The sequence below is a fragment of the Cuculus canorus genome, chromosome 11, assembly GCF_017976375.1.
Source record: "Cuculus canorus isolate bCucCan1 chromosome 11, bCucCan1.pri, whole genome shotgun sequence".
NCBI lineage: Eukaryota > Metazoa > Chordata > Aves > Cuculiformes > Cuculidae > Cuculus > Cuculus canorus.
The window spans coordinates 6128729-6152364 of NC_071411.1; the positions used below are offsets into that span (position 1 = coordinate 6128729).

General features: G+C 49.9%; 2 protein-coding genes across 3 annotated transcripts; both read left to right on the forward strand.

Annotated features, from left to right (window-relative positions):
- Positions 1 to 537: 537 nt before the first annotated feature.
- Positions 538 to 2732, forward strand: UCN2 (urocortin 2). Its single transcript, XM_054076908.1, has 2 exons — positions 538 to 650; positions 1848 to 2732. Exons 1-2 carry the CDS (start codon positions 648 to 650, stop codon positions 2301 to 2303), a joined length of 459 nt encoding a protein of 152 aa, XP_053932883.1. The 5' UTR covers positions 538 to 647; the 3' UTR covers positions 2304 to 2732.
- A 295-nt stretch (positions 2733 to 3027) lies between these two features.
- Positions 3028 to 23593, forward strand: COPG1 (COPI coat complex subunit gamma 1). 2 transcript variants are annotated; one of them, XM_054076984.1, is made up of 24 exons: positions 3028 to 3130; positions 6549 to 6601; positions 7391 to 7471; positions 7569 to 7640; positions 8452 to 8531; positions 9440 to 9515; positions 9672 to 9764; positions 10096 to 10182; positions 10317 to 10474; positions 11106 to 11239; positions 11976 to 12043; positions 12787 to 12975; positions 13413 to 13508; positions 14872 to 15115; positions 15494 to 15569; positions 15912 to 16015; positions 16124 to 16249; positions 16672 to 16740; positions 17099 to 17241; positions 18598 to 18769; positions 19798 to 19895; positions 21402 to 21540; positions 22492 to 22590; positions 23178 to 23593. In XM_054076984.1, exons 1-24 carry the CDS (start codon positions 3103 to 3105, stop codon positions 23306 to 23308), a joined length of 2616 nt encoding a protein of 871 aa, XP_053932959.1. In that variant the 5' UTR covers positions 3028 to 3102; the 3' UTR covers positions 23309 to 23593. The 2 variants fall into 2 exon arrangements, with proteins under 2 accessions (XP_053932959.1, XP_009569341.1); XM_009571046.2 differs by lacking the exon at positions 3028 to 3130 and adding an exon at positions 4096 to 4232.
- The last annotated feature ends 43 nt before the right edge of the window (positions 23594 to 23636 follow it).

Consider the following 23636-nt stretch of genomic DNA (forward strand, 5'->3'; position numbering starts at 1 on the left):
AAGTGGGCTGCAAACCAGTGCTGTTGTGGTTGGACTGGTGCAGCTGGCTGCAAACAAGTGGTCCAAGCAGCACTCCGTGGTTGGCACAGTGGAGAGGTGATGTGTCTCCAGCAATGTCCCCCAGCTGTCCGTGGCCAGGGAGTCAATCAGGACACCAGTGCCACACTGGTACTAGGAAACATCCAGGAGCCTTGTGCAGCACAATGCCAGGGAGGCTGGCACTCGCTGTCAGTGCCACAGACACCGGCCAGCAGTAACGAATCCTTTCCTTAAGCCATTTACCAAGACAGGAGCAAGAAGGCTCAATTAGATGCATAAAAACCATCTCACAAGTTAGCTGTGAAGCGATTATGCCTGAGCTGCCTGAGGTTTCTGGAATCTCCTCCAAACACAGTGAATGGAGCTGAGGGGGGCAAACACCCACCCACAGTCCAGGATGATTTCATCTGCTATTAGGCAAAATGTATTAATAACATCGTGTGTCCCCAACACCATGTGTCACCATCACCCCCTCTGCGGGTCAGAGGTGGAGCTGGGGGCAGGATAAGAACTGGGGCTCAGCGGGGAGTGGGACAAACCCCCCAGCTCATGGTCCCTGCACACCAGGAGCATTGCCAGAACATCAAGAGGACAAGGACCTGCTGGAAATGGTGAGCCTGCACCGTTTGGTGGTGCTTTCCAGTGGGGTTTCGCTAGGAAATGGGTTGCAGGGGGCTGGATGCTTTTCACTACTCTCTTCCCAGCTAGTTAAACCATCTCCAGCTGCATGGTCTGGTACTTTCCAAAGGGTTTTGCTTTAAAGATGTGTTGCAGGAGGCTGGATGCCTTTCACTGCTCTCCTTCCAGCTGGGCAAACCCCGTTAGGTGACTGATGTCGGGGAGAGGCAGCCATACAGCAGGTTTTGTGCGGCTTTGCCCCTGTACCTGCACTGACCCTCACCCCACGGCACAGCATCCTACATCTCCTGGGGTCCTCCTTAGCACCAGGGTGAGGGACACAGGGCAGAGAAAGCTGCTGAGGTTCGGGATAGCTCAGTGCACATGGCCAGACTTGTGCCCTCGTCACCCTACTGCCACTGATTTGCTCTGTATTTTAGGTCACGTTGCTTGTGTCACTCCCTGTGCAGTAGCTTTTGACCCAAACAGCTCAGCAGCTCTGTGGCAGGATGGCATCTGCTAGGGAAGGTGTGGGAAGAGGAAATCCCCACAGCCTGCCTGGCCCTGAAACACAGATCATGTCATGCTTCCCTGGCCAAAGGGCAGCTCTGGGCTGGGGAGTGGCTGCAGTCCCTGTGCTGCCACCCCTTGGGTGGGAATGTTGCTCCCCTTGGGTGGGAATTTTGCTTCCCTTGGGCAGCAAAGGGCTAGAGAGTGTGAAATGGTGGGGACAGCCAACATCTGGCCAGGGGCTGCAGGAAAGGACAGGGATACCCACCTGATCTGCTTCCCACAGCCCATTCAGCCTCCTTAGAACGCCAACACACCTGCAAAAAGATTAAAATTGGGGTGGAAAACTGAAGGCTCCCCAAAAGAGAGGTGAGATCAACTTGTGCCAGACATTGAACAGAGAGGTGATAGCTGCTGCCCCATCACTGGAAACAATCAAGGTCAGGTTGGATGGGGCTCTGAGCAACCTGATCTGGTTGAAGATGTCCCAGCTCTGTCACTGCAAGAGGGTTGGACTAGATGACTTTTAAAGTTCCCAAATTGTTCTACGATTCCATGGTCAACTGGCGTTGGGAGCAGGGGCTCTGTGTATTCCACCTGGCAGCAATGTGTCCTACCTTGGGGACCACGACAGTGGGCTAGGTGGACAATACTCAGTGCTGTCTGTGTGCTCCCCACAGGCACCCCTGGTCAGGCTGCGCTGCAGGATGCTGCTCACCTTCCTGGTGGTCCTTGGGGCGCCAGGGAGAGCCTGGAAGGGGCCAAGCCATGAGTCGCTCTCATTGGCCCCTCAAGCTGGAGACGGAGGCAAGCTCACAAAGCAGGAAACCACCAGCACTAACAAGATGCTGCCGGGTCTTGATGAAATGAGCAATCCTGGCTCTAGGGAAGGGTCTCATCCAGACAAAGCCAGCCCGCTGCTGCTAGAGGAGTCAGCAAGACAAGCATTGCTACAGCCAATGAGCTCGGCCACCAAGACACCTGCTCCCAGGAAAAAGGTGCGAAAGCTGTCCCTGTCACTTGATGTCCCCACCCATGTACTGCAAATCCTGCTTGACCTGGCCAGAGAGAGAGAGCTTCAGGCCAAGGCGGCTGCTAATGCCAAGCTGATGGCTCGACTCGGGCGCAGGAAATAAATCTCCCCAACTGAGGCACGGCTCCTTGGCCGAGGCTGGAGAAGGCATGGGGCTGTTGGGGAGCATGAGGTGGCATTGGTGGGACAGCAGGAGAACACGGACATGGTGCCTCATCCCCCCGCTTGTGGCACCCCTTGCATGAGCAGCAGCTGTGGGAGGATTGGTTTAATAACTGTCACCTCAGCACCACTGAAGAAGACACAGTCGGATTTGCCTTCGCCGGGGCCAGCTCCAGAGTGCAGCCAGCTCCCAGCCCTGGGCAGCACAGGGATTGCTGTGCACTGCTTCGCTCCTGGCTCACTCACTGCTGGGATGTCCCCAAACAGGCTGCATCAAACCAGGCAGGTTTTCCTGCATCCCACCTCTCTCTGGGTGGCTGTGATGCAGAAAAATCCATCCCAAAGCTCAATTGAGCCTGGAAGCTGCCAGTGGCGAATGAACAAAATAAAAGGTGGCATCGAATGTGACTTGTGCTTTATATCGGTCCTGCACCCCTCTCCACCCCCATTTCACATTCCGTCTCCCCGGAGTGGCAGCAGGGGCATGTCCCAGCCCGGGGCTGGCACCAGAACTTGTTAAACCCCAAACGAGGAATGTCACCCCTTGTGCTGCAGCCGCTCTGGGACAACAGGGACGTCGCGTTATGCCACCGGAGCCACCGTCTTTGGTGAGGCTGGGAGATAAGAGCAGCGGGGAGCAGAGTGCAGCCGCCCTGTGCAAAGTACAGAGCGGCGCGAGCGAAGCAGAGGCCGGGGAACGCTTGCCAGGGGGACCGCTGGAGGTGGTGGGGGACACAGCCATGTTCTTTGAGGATTATCTGCTCCAGGGTGAGTGCAGCCTCTTCACCTTGGAGTGGGCGCTGGTGCTGGGAATGGGGCAGAAGCAGTTGGAGTGACCCTAAGCTCTGCAGGAGGGACGTACTTTGGTAGCCAGCAAAGAGGTGTGCCAACAGGTCGGTGGGTAACAGGTCCTTCACCTTCCTCACCTGCCCTCGGGCTCAGGCGATGCCCTGGAAGTGCTGGACCTCAGGGACCCCCTGCTGCTGCGGGTGGGTGCCATGGGGCTGGGCTTGTGGGTGCAGGTCGGGGTGGCGGTGGCAGCAGCGACCCAATGCATGGGAGCAGCTGCCAGTGACAGAATGTCACAGCAGGGGTGCTCCAGTACAGGCAGTCTAGGTGACAACTGCCTGTCCCCAGGAGGGGGTTCCTTCTGCTGCCCCCTGTGCCAGGGGTAATAAGCTCCTAACACCATCTCTCCCTTCCCAAGCCCTGCTCTACTGCCTCATCTCCCCTCCCCAACTCCCAGCGTGCCCTCCATCCCAGTGCTCCCAGTCCAGTGTAAACCTCGTACCCCGTGTGTGCCCTGCATCCCAGTGCTCCCAGTCCAGTGTAAACCCCAGACCCAGGGTGCCCCCCCGAATCCCAGTGCCCCCAGTCTAGCGTAGCTCCCAGATCTAGTGTGCTCCCTCCACCCCAGTGCTCCCAGTCCAGTGTAAACGTCAGACTGTGTGCCTCCCCACCCCAGTGCTCCCAGTCCAGTGTAAACTTCATACGCAGTGCGCCCCGCATCCCCGCGCCTCCCTCACCCCCGCACCAATCAGACTGCGCCGTTCCCGCTCAGTCCCCGCCCCCGGCAGGCTCCCTCCGCCAATCAGACTGCGTCGTTCCCCTCAGTCCGGCTTCTCCACCAATCAGATCGACTGATTCCGTTCAGGCCACGCCCTCTCACGTCAGGTCCCGCCCCCGCCCCGCGGGAGCCACGTCGGGTCCGGGTCTGCGCATGCGCGGGCGGTGGCGGCGACGGCGACAGCCTGGCAGGAAGGGGCGGTGCTGGCAGCGGGGTCGGAGCGGGGCTGGGAGCGGCACGGCGTAGGGGGGCCTGGCGGCAGCATCATGCTGAAGAAGTTCGACAAGAAGGACGAGGAGTCGGGTGAGGGGAAGAGGGGTTGAGGAGGGGAGAAACGCCTTGTGGGTGAGGGAGGGTTGTCCCCTCTCAGCTCTTCCCTATGGGAGAGGCGGGGGGCCTGTGAGGGGAGACCCTCCTGGGGGAAAAGGGAAGACCCACCCCCTCCTGGGGGAAAGGGGAGGGACTATGAGGGGAGACCCCCCGTATGGGAAAGGGGGGAGCTGAGAGGGGAGACCCCTCTCCTCCCAGGGGAGAGAGGGCTGTGGCTGTGAGGGGGGAATCCCTCCTGTGGGAAAGGGGAGATACCCTCCCCCTTGTGGGAAAGAGAGGGGCTGAGAGGGGAGACACACACACCCCCCCCGCGAAAAAAGGGGGAGCTGAGAGAGGAGACACGCACACTCTCCTGTGAGTGAGGGAAGAACACCCTCCTGGGGGAAGGAGGAGGCACCCCCTTCCTGTGCATGAGGGGGAAGCTGAGTGGGGAGGATAGGAAAAGGGGGAGCAGAGAGGGGAGAACCCCTCCTGTGGCGAAGGAGGGAGCGGAGAGGGGAGACCCTCTCCTGTGGGAAGGGGGAGACCCCCTGTGGGAATGGGGAGAGCTGTGAGAGGAGACCCCCCTGTCCTGTGGGTGAGGGGGGAACTGAGAGAGGAGACTCCCCCCACCCCCGTTATCCTGTGGATGAGAGGAGACACCCTCCCTGTGGGAAAGGGGGGAGCTGAGAGGAGAGACCCTCTCTCCTGTGGGAAAGGGGAGATGCCCTCCTGTGAGTGAGGATGGGGCTGTGAGAGGAGACCCCCAGGGGAGCCATGAGGGAGACCCGTTACCTGCATTGCAGCGCAGGGTGTCTGGGGTGCACAGGAGGGTGAGAAGCACCATGGCAGCACTAGAACAACCTGCTGCCTTTTCCTCCTCTCAGTGCTGCAGCCAGAGGCTAAACCTGTTGCATTGGCACAGCACCCCGTCACCTGCTGCAGGTGCAGAGTCTGAGATTAAATGTTGAACGTATTAATCCTGTTCACATTCACCCAACTCTCAAACCAGGGAATAAAGCAGGGTGGAAATAAATTTTTGGTTTCTATGTTTTCTGATGGAAAAAGACTTAGACACAGGATGCTGTGAGGGCCAAGGCAGTCTATTTCAAGATCCTTAGTGCTATGAAAGATCAAGAGGCCGTGCTTTGCTGTTGGTGGGTCACTTAGAGATTGTAGATGTGCTGGGCCATGGGAAATACTGTGCTGCTGGAGAGGTTTTTTTGGAATACATTCACGTGCTTATACTAGAACTGGTTCATAGTCATACTTGAGACATTATTTATGTTCTTTCCCTGTGTTTCTTTTCTCTCCAACCCCGCATAAGTGTCTGTGCTTTGTTTGGCCACCTACTGCATTTGCAAGGTTTTCCTGAACCAGAAGAGGGCAGTTTATGAACTGGGAAGGAGCCAAGGTGCAGATGTGTTTGCCTTTAAGTTAAAGACTTACTCTTGCAAAGGCTCCTGGTGCCAGCATGTCATGCTTCAGGCCTGGGTAAAATCGGAGCTGGGCCCAGGAGCTGTGCTTTCTACTGGATCAGGCTTGTTAAACATTGGAACAGCACTGGAAATGGCTGTGTTTTGTCCCAGGGCCAGATTGAACATAGGTACTAATTAAAACCTGCTTATCAATAACTGGCAGCTTTTGAAAAGCTGCGGCTCACAAATCCTTCGGAGGCAAGCTCATAGAGACTGTAAAGAATGGTAGTGTGTTTCCCTGATTATTTCATCCTTAATTGCTGAGTTTTTTTAATTATTTAATATAATTTATTCTATTAAGTGGAACAATGAAGATTATTCTGTGTCCAGGCTCTCTAGGCCGCTGTCTTGTTCTCTTAATTAGTGTTAGAGCCAAAAATAACTTCACTGGTAGATTCCTGATTGGTTTATAGGGAGGGATAAAGCACTCCAGACTCACGAGTCTGGCAAGCGAAGCCTCATTTTGTCTGAGCTTTTCTTTTTAGGCCTGTGTTATTGATGCTTTAACTGTCAGCAAGCTTCCAGCCCATGGGCTGGAAATAGGTCTGTGGGGATAACAGCAGAGCACAGTTACTTTACAGCTAATCAATGTACCTCGGCTCGTGGCTAGTTTCTTCTGGGAGAGATGATGAAATGAAGAATGTCTTGTCTGCTCTGCCTTCCCTAACTACTATGAAGACATCCAGTTAACATCACTTAAAAGAGGGAGCTCTGGTTGCTTGGTGTCATGAAAGAGTTACCCCAAAATGGTCAACCTATTTTTAAAGTCAAAGAATGGTTAGAAAGTTGCTATGTTATCCCTGGAAAGGCTTTTACTTTCTTTATTTTGCAGGTGGGGGTTCCAACCCATTCCAGCACCTGGAGAAGAGTGCAGTCTTGCAAGAGGTAAATTCTCTGATGATCTTTGTGTACCCTTTGTGCATAGAGCCTTTCCCTCTCTTGAGTGGGTTGCTGGAGAGCTTCAGCAAGGAAATGGTGTTTGTTATAGTTCTGCTAGATGTAAAAGAAACAGGCATCGCTCCTGTTCGTTCTTATCATTGGAGGGAGGAAGGGAGAAGGTTGAAATGGTCTCTGTAGTGAATTAAGGGCTGAACTATAACTAGTATTAAAATGAATAAAATCATCTGGGAAAGCTCACTGTGAAACAGGAAGGTTGGGAAATTGACCTCAAACACCCAAATGTCTTGTAGATGACAATGTTAATAAGTAGAGTGTGAGTGGTTAAGTCTATGAATTTGCTCTGAAAACATGCCTTTTTATTCAACAGCAGGTAAACTTCTCGATCCCCAGACCCTGTTGTTTCAGTGTTTTCTGTTTGCTTGCAATGTTGTGAATGATGATGGCTCCCGTTAGCCTCGCAGAGCTCACATACATCTAGCAGAAGAGCAGTGTTTTAGCTAGCACACAATCCAGACTTGTGTGGGTGAAAGTGTGATGAGGAGTTGGCCTTTAAACCTTAGTTGCACTTGGATTTGCAATCCCAGACTGTAGAACCAGCTGTTTAAAAGGGCTCCATGTTTAACAGCAATTGAAGGGAAAGCTGATCCAAAGTAATTAAGCATCTTGCCATACCTCGCTCACAAGGTGTTGTTTCTGTCAGTGACCAAGACCAGGCAGGACTGCATTTGCGAGGCAGCGTTGATATCAGTATCCTTGTCTGTGCTTTGTTTCCAGGCACGAGTGTTTAACGAGACTCCCGTAAACCCAAGAAAATGTGCTCATATCCTCACGAAGATCCTGTATCTCATAAACCAGGTGAGGGAAAGAAAATTTACAGCTGTACAGACACCTGCAGCAGACCCAAAGATGGTAATAACTGGGATTTCCTTCCTTCTTTCAAAACATCATCCAGGGGGAACACCTTGGTGTCACCGAAGCTACCGAATCCTTCTTTGCTATGACCAAGCTGTTTCAGTCCAATGATGTAAGTCTGCTTATTGTTTTCTGTTGTGTTTATCTGATGGGGGAAGTTGTCAACAGTGTCTCTTTCAGTGTGGAGATGTGCGTTTTTACATAGTCAGCTTTTCCATCTTGTTTGGAGCTGTCTAATCTGAGTGGGAGGAGGAGGATGAAAGTTCAGAAATGGAGATCAGTTTTCTAGCCCTTCTGAGACCTTGTAGCAGCTTAGCTGAAGCACACTCTGTTCTTGATTCCTCTCTCTGAATTGCCATTTAACTGCTGAGCTATTGCTAGGCACAGATCAAACATACAGTCAGCTAGAGTACACTACACTTTGTGGCCAGCATTGAAAGGTCCTGCTTCCTGCTGAGACTCGACAACGGTGTGTCCTGGAGAACGCCAGGAATTAGTACCTACCCGCAGCAGCAGTACCATCACTATCTGTCCCTGAAACCACATGGTGTTAAAATAGTGAGACTGGTGTAGAAATCCCCAGGGGATATAAATTACTTGCTTTTGAAGCTGCAGGGTGCCTTCAGCTGATGATTTCAAGATTTTTCTCCTTATTTCTGTGAACGACAAGTGAAAGGTGAAACTGTAGATCCAGCTAAATCTGGTATCTCTGCAGCTTCACCCCAGGACTGAGGAATTTAGAAGAGCAAGAGGTGTTTTGTTATTAGTATGAGTTTTGTACATTGTTTGCACTTAGGCACTGGGGCTTTCTGAAGGTATCAGGTTCTTGATCTTCACAATAAGGTCATGGAAGGGGAAAACTGAGGTTTCTTCCTATCTGGGATCCTCTCAGCTGATTTGTGTCTTCCCTCTTTCCTTGTCAGCCGACTCTTCGCCGGATGTGTTACCTGACTATCAAAGAAATGTCTTCTATTGCTGAAGATGTAATCATTGTCACGAGCAGGTCAGTCACTTCACTTTTCTTACTGTTATATTTACACACTCTCCAGTAATACCTGTCCAACCTCTTGGAGATAACTGTAGTCCCTAAGCAGGGTGAGGATAGGGAATGTGCTTATTGTGGAAAGATATTTTCTTTAAGAGAGGCTGTTCAAATGCAGGCACCGAACTCCTAGTAGTGTACGTAAAATGTGTTGTGTCCCCATATCCCATGCCTGTGGGTGTGTGGTTTGTCTCTTTTGGTTACATGATATGGCAGCACTGCTATGTTTTCCCCTTTTGCAAAAGGCTGTTTCGTTAACTCCTACTTTCCTGTCTGAATACCTTGATGCTTTTTGAAGATTTCTGGCATAAATCCCAAGGCTTTCAGCAGGCAGGAAGGGATTTACTTGTCCTCCAGTAACTGCACAGGATGCCACTTCAGGGAACAAAATTCCTTCTGAGTCATTCCCAGTTTGCTGCTAATTCCACTCAAAGGCTGGTGCCATAGTGGGAGGCAGGAGCGCAAGGGTACAGGGTCTGCTGAGAGCAAAGGCCATGCAGCTAGTGGAAGCCAGTGCCAAGTGCTGCAATGTGATGGACTCCTGTCCCCTCATAGATGGTCTTGCGCTGGCCAGGATCCTGGGGCAAGGACAGGAATGGGCTTCAGTAAGGAAGGCTTAGAGGCATGTGTGCGCACTCCAGCCTCACATGGTGATCAGGAGCTTCTGTGGACTGATGATGGGCATGGAATCCGAGTACTGATCTTTTCCTCCTGTCTTCCCACCCTGGTGGGGCTTGCCCAAGACCTGCAATTGCCTGCTTGACATTCAGCTGTGATGCTGGCTGCCTGCTGTTCTGTGTGCACTGTGCGTGCACCTGAGAGCTGATGGCTCAGGAGTGCAGTATTGAGAGCTTCCTGTTTTCAACCAGCTTAACCAAAGACATGACTGGGAAGGATGACAATTACCGAGGCCCTGCTGTGAGAGCACTCTGTCAAATCACTGATGTAAGTGCTGCTTTTCCCTTGGGACAGCCCTAGGTCCTTCACCTTTCCCTGCTTCACCCCATCGTGCATTTTACCCCGCTTTTCATGCCTTTGCATCTCCTCTTTCACAGTCCTGATGGCTTTCCCCTATCAGCTGTTGTCTCCCTCTCCCTGCAGAGTACCATGTTGCAGGCCATCGAGCGCTACATGAAGCAGGCGATTGTTGACAAAGTGCCAAGTGTTTCCAGCTCTGCTCTGGTGTCCTCCTTGGTATGTACTCCCTGCAGGGCAGGCCTGAGGGACAGTCAAGCTGGGAAGCAGACATCTCTGGTGGGACTGGACATTTTGAGAGTTTCAGGATTTCATTGTCACTGCTCCCTGACTTTTGAACTGAGGGACTGGTGCTGACTTTGTCGGAGGTCATCGACCTCTTGAGACCACAGCCATCAGGGCCAGGTCTCTGCTTTCTGATTCCCTGGTCTTCTATAAGTTGGTGCTGCAAGCGCCTTCGTGGGGAAGGCTCGCTGCTGCTTAATGAGTTGGGATTCCCAAAGCTTCCTCCACCTCTCATGGGTTGTCTCTGCCTTTGTGTCCCCCCCAGCACCTGCTGAAGACCAGTTACGATGTGGTAAAACGCTGGGTGAACGAGGCTCAGGAGGCAGCTTCCAGTGACAATATCATGGTGCAGGTAGGAAAGCTGCTGCCAACATAGCAAAAAGCAACTGGGAGCAGAGCAAACTGCTAGAGCTCAGCCAGGTGTGCCTGGGGATAAAAGTGGAAAGAACACACTGTGGGTTTGTGACAGTCTCTTCCCCTGCACAGTATCATGCTCTGGGCTTGCTCTACCATGTGAGGAAGAATGACCGCCTGGCAGTCAACAAGATGCTCAGCAAGTTCACGCGCCACGGCCTCAAGTCGCCGTTTGCCTACTGCATGATGATTCGAGTTGCCAGCAAGCTGCTGGAGGAAGAGGCTGGCAGGTGAGGGGTCTCCTTTGCCCTGCTTGGAAGAATTTCCTTCCTCAGGTCCTGCTTCCATCTTCTTTCGCAGGCTCACTTGGCAACATATGAGGGCAACTGGTTCTGTCTTTGAAGAGCAGTATGCAGCTTCTGCTCTCTTATTGTTGGGTGAAAGGCAGTAGAGAAAATACAGAATGCTCTCTTTCTCGTGAGATGGCTAGTGTGAGTCTTGTCTGCGTGCTTCCACACAGAATACTTCCCTGTTTCTCTGGACTGTTTTGCATAGCTCTTCTTTATTGAGATAGTCTACTTAGTTTTCTCTGTCTTCTGTAATTATTTGGCTACCGTGTCTGCAGTGTGGCTTCCTAGTGGATAAGACTTGTGTGAAGTACAATCAACTTTCAGTGTGTGAGGGCTGAGGGAGACTCCCCTTAGCCTTACAGGCAGAGGATGTCTTCTCAGAAGGCAGCCTGACTTGCAGCTCAAGTATGCTCCAAGTACAGTATAATACCTCTGCAAAATCTGAGGACAGTGGATTTATGGGTGCTTTTACTTTTCCACAGGCTATAGGACCTGCCCATTTCTCCTGCCAGATTCTTCATTTCTGCTAGCGCCTTTATTTTAATTCATTCTTGTGGTTTTTGTCCCTTAGCCGTGATAGCCCCCTGTTCGATTTCATCGAGAGCTGCCTAAGAAACAAACACGAGATGGTGGTCTACGAAGCTGCATCTGCCATTGTTAACCTGCCCAACTGCACTGCCAAAGAGCTGGCTCCGGCTGTCTCCGGTAAATGTAGTGCTCATGGCACTGCTGATTACCTCAAGAAATAAGAACCTTGTGTAGTTTCAAGCTTGTAATGCTGCTGTACCCTTTGTTGCTTTATGCTGCTGCTGCTGAAAGCCTGTAGTGGGTGTGAATAGCTTTGCTCCTGTAAAGGTGTTTGCCTGGTGTATTCAAGTGGGGATTACTAGAGGGGTCTTTTTTTTTTTTTTCTGTGAAACAGGGCTGAATTCTCTCTGATAAATCTCCTGCTTTAGACTCAGGGTAACAGTGCAGTAAGCCAAGATGTTAGAGTTTTGCCTTGATTGTCTGGAACTGGGACTGGGAAGGAGCAGGTATGAAGCCTGTGTGTCACCTCTCTGCACAGGGAGCATGCCCTTCATGGGCCAGCCCTGGGAAAGGAACAGGGTTTGCATAGAAATGCAGAACAGCAGTCAAATTGACTTAATAGAAAAGATGAAAAAGTGATGAACTTGGCTTTCAAGACAGGCAGAAGATAGCAGTACTGTGAAAGAAAAGGGAGGTGGGGAAGAGGTAGTTGTAAGCACGAATGTGTGGCAAAGGGGGCAGTAGGGAGGGAGGGATGGAGGAAGCTGGCAAATTCACTGCTGCTTCTTAAGCATTCATCTAGTTATCCTGTGCCTGCAGCTGTTTCTTCATTAAAGCTCTTGCTTTAGGTATGAAATGCTTCTCAATATCGATTGCCTAAATATCTGCCTTTGTTGGTTTTCCCACCTTTCAGTTTTGCAGCTGTTCTGCAGCTCCCCGAAAGCAGCGCTGAGGTATGCAGCCGTCCGTACCCTCAACAAGGTAGGAACCGGTCTCCTGGGAACCATAATAGTTTCTCGTGTATGGGAAGGTGAAGACTTCAGAAGAGAGAGAGAGGCCCAGATCATGTGATTATTTTGTGTGAATGAACTTTATCCTGGGCTACAGCCTTAAGTTTCATTGCTTTCTGGGTGGAATAAAATCTCAAAGAACACTTTACAGAAGGGGAAAAAAAAAATCACATTCATAAGTCTCTTAAGAGTGTCACTGGTCTTATAAGTTACTGCTTTCCCTTCTGAGCTTCCCACGGTGAAGAAGGTTCTTGTAAAACAGGATCAAACCTTAATGCTGCTTCTTGCCTGCTCCATGGCATTCCCTGCTTCAGCTTTTCCCTTGATCTTGTCAGCTCTAAAAAGACAGAAGGGCAGTGTCTGGTAACTACTGTACTTCCATCCTCAAAGCTATTCTGCAGAGCTAGAGTCGATGAATTTTTGGTGGGGGCTCATAGCTTTCCTTATAGAATCTGAAGTTTAATGTGTAGAGGAGAATGAAAGAGTTAACAAAGAGTATTTTACTGCTTTTTACTGCTTCTCCTCTTCCAGCAAGGGATGCAATTCTGCAAAAGGAAAGAGCTTCTTACTTTAACCTTGAATGAGTTGTTTCTCTGAGGTGACAGCATTCATTTTTTTTAGGAAGGAGTGAGAGCTTATAGAGACTTAAGTGTTTTTGCCAGCTGGGTCTTTTGTGTATATTTAGTGATTCTCACTCTTCCTTCTTTGCTCTAGGTGGCCATGAAGCACCCATCTGCTGTGACTGCTTGTAATCTAGACCTGGAGAACCTTGTGACGGACTCCAACCGCAGCATAGCCACCCTGGCCATCACCACGCTGCTGAAAACTGGCAGTGAGAGCAGCATTGACCGGCTCATGAAGCAGATCTCCTCTTTCATGTCGGAAATCTCAGATGAATTCAAAGTAAGGAAGTGGGAAGAGGAGGAACACGCAGGTTCCTGAAGAAACCACTTGGTCTTTGTCTGCGCTTATGTGTGCACTCTGAAAACTGCATGGAGCCCTGTCCCACAGGGAAAACAAAGACTATGATGCTATTGGCCTAAGCCATACCCCAGTCATACAACATCCAGCTCCAAAGTCGCATGCTTCTAGGGATAAGCCCTTTGAGAATTAAATCTCTCTTGCTTCTTTCCAGTGGGTGTGAGCTTTTGCTAGAGGCTGGAAGATCAATAAGCTCCAATTCCTAGAATTGGAAGCTTCTTGAACAGCGTTTGTTGGATAAGCAAAATCAAAACCATGGTTTCCAGATTAGAGACCAGCACAAAACTGATTCCATTCAACTATTTTTTTCCTGCCGAGTGAGACAGAATCCTTTTTTACTTGTCCCTCTTTTCCTCCAGGTGGTAGTGGTGCAGGCCATCAATGCACTGTGCCAGAAATACCCTCGCAAACACGCTGTTCTCATGAACTTTCTCTTCACTATGCTTCGGGAAGAGGTAGGTTTGCGTGACAACTACTTTGTGTTCCTTGTTTGTGTGAGTGAACTGTGGGACTGCCAATGGCCCTTGTGAGAATCAAGGTTTTACTGATAATTCTGTGCAATAAGAGACTTTCCCTAAAAGACTTGTGGTCGTAACTGGCAGAAATGCACAATAGTTTTACATGTACTCCCAGGAATATTTTTAGTGTGGTTTTCAAACTTTGATTTTTCTGAAGGTTTATTAACTCTCAAAGCAAATGCAAGCAACAGTAGATCTGTTGGCAGTCCATGTGTGTTTCACCTTTAAACGAGCTTTCTTTAATACTTTGACAGCAAATTCCAAGAAGTTTTGCTTGTACACAGAGATTTGATAACCTGTTTGTAGTTGACACAGGACCACTTTTGTTCTGTTCTCGGTGCTGTGGCGGTGAAGGGATCATGAGTACCTATAACCATTCTCTGTATTCAATCAGACAGCTTCACAGAGGTTTGCTGAGGCCATTTCTAAATAGCCAGCGTGTCTGCCATGCAGCTGGCACCACTGCTTGCTCTGACGTCAGTTTCTGCTGATTACAGCCTCTCGTTTGGGAACAAACCACAGCATCTCATTTTGCTCCTGTGAAAAATGGATCATTCTCCTTTCCCAGATTGTCTGTGGGTGGACAGTGTCATTTTGAATGTGGTTTTGTAGTTCAAACCATTCTATTTTACAGCTTTTTTTTAATCCAAAGTAGCTCTGGAAAGATCCCTCAAATGCCCAGCGCTGTGCATGTAATTGGCAGAGGATAGTGTGCAGTTTAATCCCCTGGTGTGTATTGAGGACACTAGTAAATAATGTCTGAAGATAACCAAGCATTAGAGCCCGGCAGGTTCCAGGGTGTGCCTGGGGAGGTATTGATTGCCTATCTTCCCACACTAATGGGGCTGTTTGCTGGGTCCTGCTGTGGCAGATATGATCCTTAGTATATTTCTCTTGTGATTCATCCTCAGATGTCTGGTACTGAAGGAGAGAAGGTTGGGGTTTTTTTTCTCCTCCCACATGGCTGTTTATATGCACTAATTCTAGCAGCAGGGGATTTTGAAGGAGGCATAAACCCTTCAGGCTGATGGATTCTTCTGCTCTCTTTAGGGCTTGCTTTTTTGTCTTCACTGCAGCCATTCGGAAGGGAACTGGCAAGAGAGCTTGGATGTTAGCTGGCTCTCTGGATGTAAAGAGGGTCAAAAGTGGGGGCAGCATTACTGCCCTTCTCCTTTCAAATACAGATTAAAAGCACTGAGTGTGAATGACTTTTACAAAGGAAATTCTTTCCTGTCTGGCTAGTTGAGAGTCTCTAAAATACTTCAAGATTTCCAGCTGAGCAATTCCCTTTGCTCCCTAGGGCGGCTTTGAATACAAACGAGCTATTGTGGACTGCATCATCAGCATCATTGAGGAGAACTCGGAGAGCAAAGAGACAGGCCTGTCTCACCTCTGTGAATTCATTGAGGACTGCGAGTTCACTGTTCTGGCCACTCGTATCCTCCACCTCTTAGGGCAGGAAGGGCCCAAAACCAACAACCCCTCCAAATACATTCGCTTCATCTACAACAGGGTTGTCTTGGAGCATGAAGAAGTCCGAGCAGGTAAGAGACAGATGTGGAAAGCTGTCTGCCCCATGACAGATCTTCAAGGAAATACACTACATGAACATCTCTGCTTTTGAGGATTGCGATTCACTCTAGTCCTGAGCAGATCTTTCTACACAGTGAAGATCTTGCAGTAGTATTGATGGAGGGGGTGTCCCACAGCTGAGAAATGGGGAGGGAGGTGCAGTGACTCAGAAACTGGACAGAGGAGTTTTGCAGGCACTTTGCCGTAATACTTGAGTCTCTTTCCAGTCACAGTAATTCTTTGTATCAGTGTTGGCATCTCTGAGGTGGCATTTGAACAAGGCCAAGAAATGGAGGAAACTTCAGTGATTTTGTTGCTGTCTAACTCTGTTTTCGTGACTTGTGCTACAGGTGCTGTAAGTGCCCTGGCCAAGTTTGGAGCCCAGAATGAGGAGATGTTACCCAGTATCTTGGTGTTACTGAAAAGGTGAGTTGTACTGCAGAGCTTTTCAGTTCATCCTGGGTGCAAACCTCTATCTGAGAGCTTGTTAGCATCCACATGCATGTCTAGGCTCTTTTAGCTGTGGATCTGAGAAGGTGCACTGGGTACTTGGCATCCTGTGATGGGATCATCACTACCTTTGGCACCACACAGTGGGTAGAAGTCCAATGTGGTGGATGATTTCTTTTCCAATACAGTTACTAGTAGATTGCTGGTTGTCTCTTAAGGCGTGTTCTCTCATGCCTTGCAAGGTGGCTCAGTCACCTGGATTCATTCATGTGGACTCTGCTGCCTTACACTGAAGAAAGTTTTCCACTTTCCTCTCAGGTGTGTGATGGATGATGACAATGAAGTGAGGGACAGAGCCACCTTCTACCTGAATGTCCTGGAGCAGAGGCAGAAAGCCCTCAATGCTGGCTACATCCTGAATGGTAATGCAGGATACCCGCAAAACAAGTCTGCACATCTTTCCTGATTTAATAAGTGACAAAGAGCTGGCATTATCTGTGGTTTCAGTGACCTGTCCCTTCTGTCCCCAGGTCTGACGGTGTCCATCCCTGGCCTGGAGAGGGCTCTGCATCAATACACCCTGGAGCCTTCTGAGAAACCCTTTGACTTGAAATCTGTTCCTTTGGCAACAGCTCCTATCATTGAGCAAAGACCAGGTGAGGAGAAGTCCCCTAAATGCAGGTCCAGTCTGTTGGTGGTTCCCTCGCAGCTCCAGCCCTTGGACAATAGACTGCACTGGGCCTGCTGGGAATTGCTGAGCTCCACCCTCTTTGAATTTTGTGGGATTACATTCTCTATAAATATTAAAGCCAGCAAATCTTGTTGCTTCCACATTAGCAGTTGGACTAAACTGAAACACTAGTAATAGTAGTAGCTGGTAATCTTCGCTGGAGTTGCTGTAGTTCCAAGGGTGTTTAGGAAGCTAAATACAAGTGTGTGGTCCGTAGCAAGCTGAGAAATGAGCTCCCTTCTTTCCTTAGTCAAATCCAAACACTGATCTGTTTTCTGATTTAGTTACTTTGTGCTATTCACCTTCAAATCTTCTGGGGGTTTTGTTTGGTTTCTTTTTTTGTTGCAGAAAATACCCCTGTTACTGTAGTCAAACAGCCAGAGAAGGTGGCAGCAACACGACAAGAAATATTCCAAGGTAAACTGATGTGAGGCCTCTCCTATGCATGTGTGTGAGAACAATACGGCCGCCACTTGCTGAGTCCCTCTGGCTTTATCCCATCTCCTTTCAGGGAGTAACTTAGGCTCCCAGCTTGAAGTGAACCGTTCACTCCTGGGGAGTGGTGTGCCTGCAGTCCTGTTCTTTCTGTCTTGCAATAGATGTGGGCAAAGGATATCCTGACTTTAATTCTGGAAGTCCCTGGTGAATGTTTATGGGCATCTGATGGATAGTTTCTTGCTGCTGCAGCTTCTGGCAGCTTAAATGAGGGCTTTGAAACTGCTGACACCTTCCTGTGGGTTGGGGAAGGCAATAGTTTCCACGTCCTGTGTTTCAGAGCAACTGGGGGCGATCCCAGAGTTTCGGGGACTGGGCCCGCTCTTCAAGTCTTCCCCAGAGCCTGTTGCCCTCACAGAGCTGGAGACAGAGTACGTGGTTCGTTGCACCAAGCACACATTTGCCAGCCACATGGTGTTCCAGGTGGGTAACTACGGCATGTGGTGCTGCCAGAGAATTGGAAAAATAAGCTCCTGGCCAGCTAAAAGCTTCAGTGGGAAGAAATAGCTCAGGGATATCCGCCATCAGAGCATGTCACTACAATGAGGAGTCGTTAGTTTTGCATCTAGGGCAGCACAGCCCCAGGAAAAAAAATAATTAGGGAGCATACGTGTCTGTGTGGCTGAAGAATGCTTACACGTACAGTCCAAATAAATCAGAGAAGCACTAGGTGGGGCTGTTCTCACTGAGCAGTTGGCATGGGGGGGGCTGTTTTTTCCTCAGGGTGCCCAAGCATGTGCTTTGTGCATAGAAGAGTGAAGCTTACTATATCTGAGAGGCTGAAAATGTTACCCAAGAAAGGGACATGGTGAGGCAGAGCCCTTCATCCCCCTACACGCTTCTTTTTTAGCTTGTGTTGTACAGATACTTTTTTCTGTGCATCTTGGCCTTGGCTTTACCACCCTGCTGCTACATGTGAGATGTTAGGATTGATAGACCAGCATCTTTGCCTGGGCCTTGGGGAGTTCAAGGCACAGCAAGTGCTACTTGAGCTTGTGAGCAGTAGTATTTTGTCCTTAGCCAACTCCTTCCTCAAAAGTTTAGAACTGCTTACACAGTCCGTGTAGGGGTTGATCTTTGTTTCTTTTGTCCATCCACTGAATGCAATTGTATGAGGTTAAGGGACTTGACTTCATTCCAGCTGCAACGACTAATCAGCAAGTTTAGACTTGCTGAAACCATCAAACTTGCTGAAACTTGCTCAAACTATCCCTAGTTTGAGCTGCACAAAGGATTATCTTCCCATCTGCTGTGGGGCACTGTGTCCCTGTAGCATCAAGTGAGAAGATGTAGGCAACACTGTACTCAGATTTCCATACAGGAAAGAGTTAACCTGTGATTTACCACCCAGGGAGAAAGGACAAAGTAGGCAGAGGAAAAAATTCCCTGCTGTTTAATGAACTGAAACAGACAGAAGCTGGCATATCCCTGCCCTCGCTGAATTTGTGGGGTTGTTCCTGGGTTGCATAGGGCAAGCATTGGGTAGTTGTATGCTGGTTCATGTTAAAAAAAGTTTGCTGGAGCACTAGAGTCCCCTGCAGGGTTTTAGTTGCTCCCCTAAATCATTTAAATGAGTAGCTTTCCGTTACAGTTGCTCTGTAACTAAACGAACACATGAGTCCTGTGACTGGCCAGCTGATAGCAAGGTGTACCGTTGAAGCACAAAGAGCTAGGGGTTCACAGACTGGCACCATGCTCCCACTCTGCCTAAAGTGAGTCTGCTGATAGCTCTATAGTGAGCACCTTCAAGCTGTTGCTGCTTTCCTCTTCCCTGTTTAGTTTGACTGCACAAACACCCTGAACGATCAGGTCTTGGAGAATGTGACGGTGCAGATGGAGCCGACAGAGGGGTATGAGGTCATAGGCTATATACCTGCCAAAACCCTGGTGTACAACCAGCCAGGGACCTGCTACACACTGGTGTCACTGTCTGAAGACGATCCAACAGCAGGTAAATAGTTTGCCCTCTGTGTTTTCCTGACATCCCTCAATTTAAACAGACCGTATTGCTTACCTCCCCACATTCTACCTTGCATCCTAGCCAGATACTTATAGCCACGTGTGGGTGCAACCCTGAGTGATGCTGAGCTTTACTTCTCTTTGCTGTCTAGGGGCTGTCAGGCCTTCCTTCGCTGCTCCTGATTCTCTTGTGCTGTAGCATTGTTGAATCAGGCTGTGAGAGCTGGCAGATGAGCATTCAGCTCTGTGCTGAGTTGTCTCCCATGCCCCCTGGCATGTCCTTTAACTTGCCTGTTCTTCATATTAGTGTAGGGGGAGGCTGGTACTTGTGAAGTGCTGTGCTTGCCCAGATCCTCTGAGCAGCAAAGGGGTATTTCAGACAAATAACTAGAATTTCAGTGGAGTCTGTTGGAAGTGAACATGCCCTCATGTCACTGTCCAGAACATGAACTAGGCCATACCTGTGCCTTGGTCTCCCTGGTTTGTGTTTTGGGACTTCTCACCTGTGTGTGTTGCTGCTGTTCACCCAGCAGTGCCCATCGTCTTCGGGATGAGTCACCACTTCCTCTTCCAGCCGAGTGGTATTAATCAGCTGCTGTGTTGCAGTGCAAGGCGGTTTCATTTCAGAGTTTCGTGAACCAATAAGATATCCTAGATAAGGATCTTGCTTCTTCAAGGGGTGTTGGGGGGACGTGTTTAGTTAGTGTTGCCAACGCAGCTTGAGCTTCATCAGTAATAGCACTTGGTCTGAGCATCGTGGTCTTATGCGAGCATCATGGTCTTATGCAACCATCATGAGCTTGTATTTATCACTGCTTACCAGCCTTAATATTACAAATAAATACCCTGCCCTTGAGAGACAGAAACTGTTGGAGAGCCCTCTCTAGGTCACTGGCTAAGCCTGTCCTGCTGACAGTGGCAGAGGGAGCCCAGCCCCCCCAAAGCTCCAAGCCCCGTTCTGCTGCAGTGGAGTGTGGATCTGGTGGTAATGAGAGCTTTGCCTTTGCCTCCCGCCTGCAGTGGCCTGTACCTTCAGCTGCATGATGAAGTTCACTGTCAAGGACTGTGATCCAAACACGGGGGAGACTGACGACGAGGGTTACGAGGATGAATATGTGGTAAGGACCTGGGCATGTACCCGATCATGGAAACTGCTGTCATTTTGAGGGGGTTTGTGATCTGTATTCAAATCCCTGCAAGCAATGACATGACCACTGACACTGATGTGGTCAGCACAGCGTGAAGAGGACATTCTTGCTGTTTCTGTGGTGTCTGCCCCAGGATGCAAGTGTGAGTTTGGAGAGTTTGCTTTGTCTGGGTAGGAGTATCCTCCCATTGCTCTACAGGTGCACGCCTGACTATGCAGGATACGTGTGTTTTGGGAGGTCATGCCGTGTCCTTCTGGTTTGTCCCTGGGGGCTCCAGCAATTGTGCAGTCAGGTTCCTGGAGACAGGTGGCTGCTGGACGTCTTTTGTTCTGTGTGAGTTGCTCTCCCGGGTGGCACAGTTCATGGCCTAGCGCCTTGCCTGATACAGGGAAATTGCCATCGCTGTTCTTGCTCTGGGGAAGGTGTGGCTTTTTCCTCCCCAGCACAGAGACTGTTGAAAGCACCAGTGCTGCAGAAGCACCTTGCTTCTGGGCTTTGCTGTTTCCAGGCAAGCTGTTTCACCACAAAGGAAGAAGCTGAACTTATGCTTGTTCAGAAACTGAGACTGGCTTACAAAGGGTGGTGCTTACCCTCTGGAGAGAAAGGGATGCTGTGGCACAAGCTCAGGCTTTCCCTGTTAGCTCCAGAGGCTGTTTTCTATGAGTGGCTTGTCACTGCTGTGAATCTGATTAGAGGCACTGCTGTGCAGTGAGTCACAGAGGACACAGCGTCCTCCCAGAAGGAGAGGGGAGGGTTTTTCCCAATGGAATGTGCAAGATTAACCTCTCTCTCTGCTTCCAACCAGTCACCACAGCATTTTAGTTTAAACAAACTCTTCTGTGTGTTTCAACTAGAATCAGGAGGAGGTTCCTTCCTGCCGCGATTGCTGAAATGAATGCAGGCTGGTGTCTGGCCAGCTCTGGCACCAACTGCTCTTCGATACATGCTTGGGAGGGACAGGCTCAGTTCTGCCTTGCACAGATGGAGTCACAGCAGCAATTCAGCTATCCCGGCACGTCGCGTTAGGTGATAGCATATGTCTGACAGTGTCTCACTGTACCATCCTACAAAATGACAGGCCAGAAAGGCAAAATACAAGCTTATGTAGCATTTCCTTCCCCAAAGTGCACATCTATGTGAGCAGCAGCTATTTCTTAGCTTTTGTCCTCTGTTTTGGACATTTGACCGGTGCTTTGATCTCTGTCAGGCCAAGGGCTGTGCTCCAAATGAGAGCCTGCTTTGTAAACCCTAGAAATGGCATGACCAGTGGCTTTCCTGGGCCAGGCAGTTGCACAACAAAGTGTTGTTTGCCATGAACAAATCAGAAGGGGCAGGGCTTGTTCTGATCTATTCATGAGTAGAACTGGAGGCTGTCTCCTGCATTCACCTGATCTCAGGGAATCCAATGTAGAGCTCCCTCTGTAGAAAGCAGTGTTGGGCACAGATGTGTTTCACCTGAACCTCTTCTACCACCAGCTTGAAGACCTGGAGGTAACAGTGGCTGATCACATCCAGCGAGTTCTGAAGCCAAACTTTGGAGCAGCCTGGGATGAAGTGGGTGACGAGTATGAAAAGGAAGAGACCTTTACTTTATCTGCTTTTAAAACCCTGGAAGGTAAGGGGGTGTCTGAGTGCAGCAGAGCTCTTAATAATCCTCCCCCTCCAGCTGGCAGAGTCCAGAGGCACAGTCTGGCTCACTTTAGGTCTCTCACAGAGAGGCTAATGGGGCAAAACCCTTCACAGGCCATTTCACTGCAGCTGTTAAATGTGGAGCTACAATTACTGTGATAACAAGTTAGTTCAGGTTTCAAAAGAACAAATGAGTATTTTAGGCCCTACGGAGACCAGGCTGGCTGTGGGAGGCAAGAGAACATCTTGCTATGCTCTCGTGCTTTACCTTCCTAAGCAGACAGACTATAGTTAAGCTGTGAACTCCCACTTCCCTTCTGTGAAAAGAGGAGATACTCTGACCTTAGGACACAAGACTAATAAAAGGTGCAAAGAGCAGAGGACATGAGGTTGGTGGGCAGGCTTGTGGTGCAAGTCCTCTTTCATCATGTATTAAAAATCTCCTTTTGTTGTTTCTGAGAAAACTGTGCTTTTGATGGCATAGAAGGGTGTCCTTGTTCTATAGCCATCTCTTTGCTTCCTTGCACAGCACCCTGGGCTTGAGATACTGAGGCCTTTTCAGTTTCCTCCTGGAGACCTGTGTCTCCTTTCTTTTGCATCTGTCCCCAGAGAAACAAGCAGGCTGCCAGGGTGGCGCAGTAAATGTGCAGCCATCTGCGCTCTCCTGCTTCCATTGTCTGACTCATTCACCCTCCTGTTCCTGTTGCACCTTTCCTGCATCAGATAACAAAACTGCCATGTGATGGTGTTTTTCTTTGTGTGGCCTTTGCTTCCCTGGTAGCCTCCAAAAACATGATACTGGCCAATGCTATGTGTTCCTCAGGACAAGGAATGTGAACCCTAATGTGCAGGGAGGACTTAAGTCACCTTTAAATGCTCTTTGTGTGTCTGTTAAGATACCTGTGACATGGAGCCTGTCTCATTTATTTTTTAACAGAGGCGGTCAGTAATATCGTGAAGTTCCTGGGAATGCAGCCCTGCGAGCGATCGGATAAAGTGCCAGACAACAAGAACTCACACACACTGTACCTGGCAGGTGAGCTGCACAATCAGGTCTCTTGAGGAGCTGCTCTGCAAGAGGTTGCACAGAGCTGCCTGCTGAAAATCAGGGCAGGAGTTTCTGATGGACCCCGCTGCACTCGCAGTGCCTGCTGTGGTTTCTGTCTCTGCAAGTACAGAGCAGCTGGTGTTGGGATCGGGGAGAGTGCTGTGGCAGGGGGATGTTGGGATCAGCGCTGGGATCAGGGCCAGGTTCAGTTGGGTGTCTTGATGATGTGTGACATCCTGGTTTGGAGGGAGCCTGTGGGGGAAAGCACAGTGCCTTTGCCCAGCGAAATGGGTGTATGCTGGACCTCTTAGCCGAGTGACTGACAGTCACTGAAGGAGTACCTGGACCTCCTCTCAGCTGCAGTTTATTTTACATTTTGCTTTCATGAGTTTAAGGCTAGCAAGAGTCCCAGGTACGTTATAATGAAAGAGAAATGTGCTGCTCAAGGGTCTCATATGGCGCAGTGCTAGGGATTTGCCAGACCACCTCTAGGAAACCTGCCCTCGCCAAGCAGTATGATTCATTTTTAGGCCAGCAGGAGAGCACTCACTCCTTCCTCCTGCTGTTCCTTCCAGGTGTATTCCGGGGTGGCCATGACCTCCTGGTCCGGTCTCGCCTCGTCCTGACTGACACGGTGACGATGCAGGTCACAGCCCGCAGCACCGAGGAGCTCCCAGTGGATGTGATCATGGCCTCTGTGGGATAAACCACCTTTCCCAGGACTGTGTCGACACCAAGCGCCCTGGGCGCTGCTTCTGTCTCTGGTGGCAGGACTGGTGTGATGTTCACTAGCGCAGCTTTCGTCTTCTCTGCCGTGCAGCCGTGTTCGGGCTCTGTCTATGAAACGATGCTGGGTTCAAGGTCTGGTTTTACGAAGCGCTGGCCCTGAGCTTTCATAGCAGGTGCCCGTGGCTTCTGTCGTGGGGGCAGTGACAACCCTGCCTGTTCCTCCCTGTCCTTTTTATGTCGTTCGAATAAAACCATCTTGTAGCCGGTCCTGGTCCATCGCTACGGGAAGGAAATACGGGCCCTTA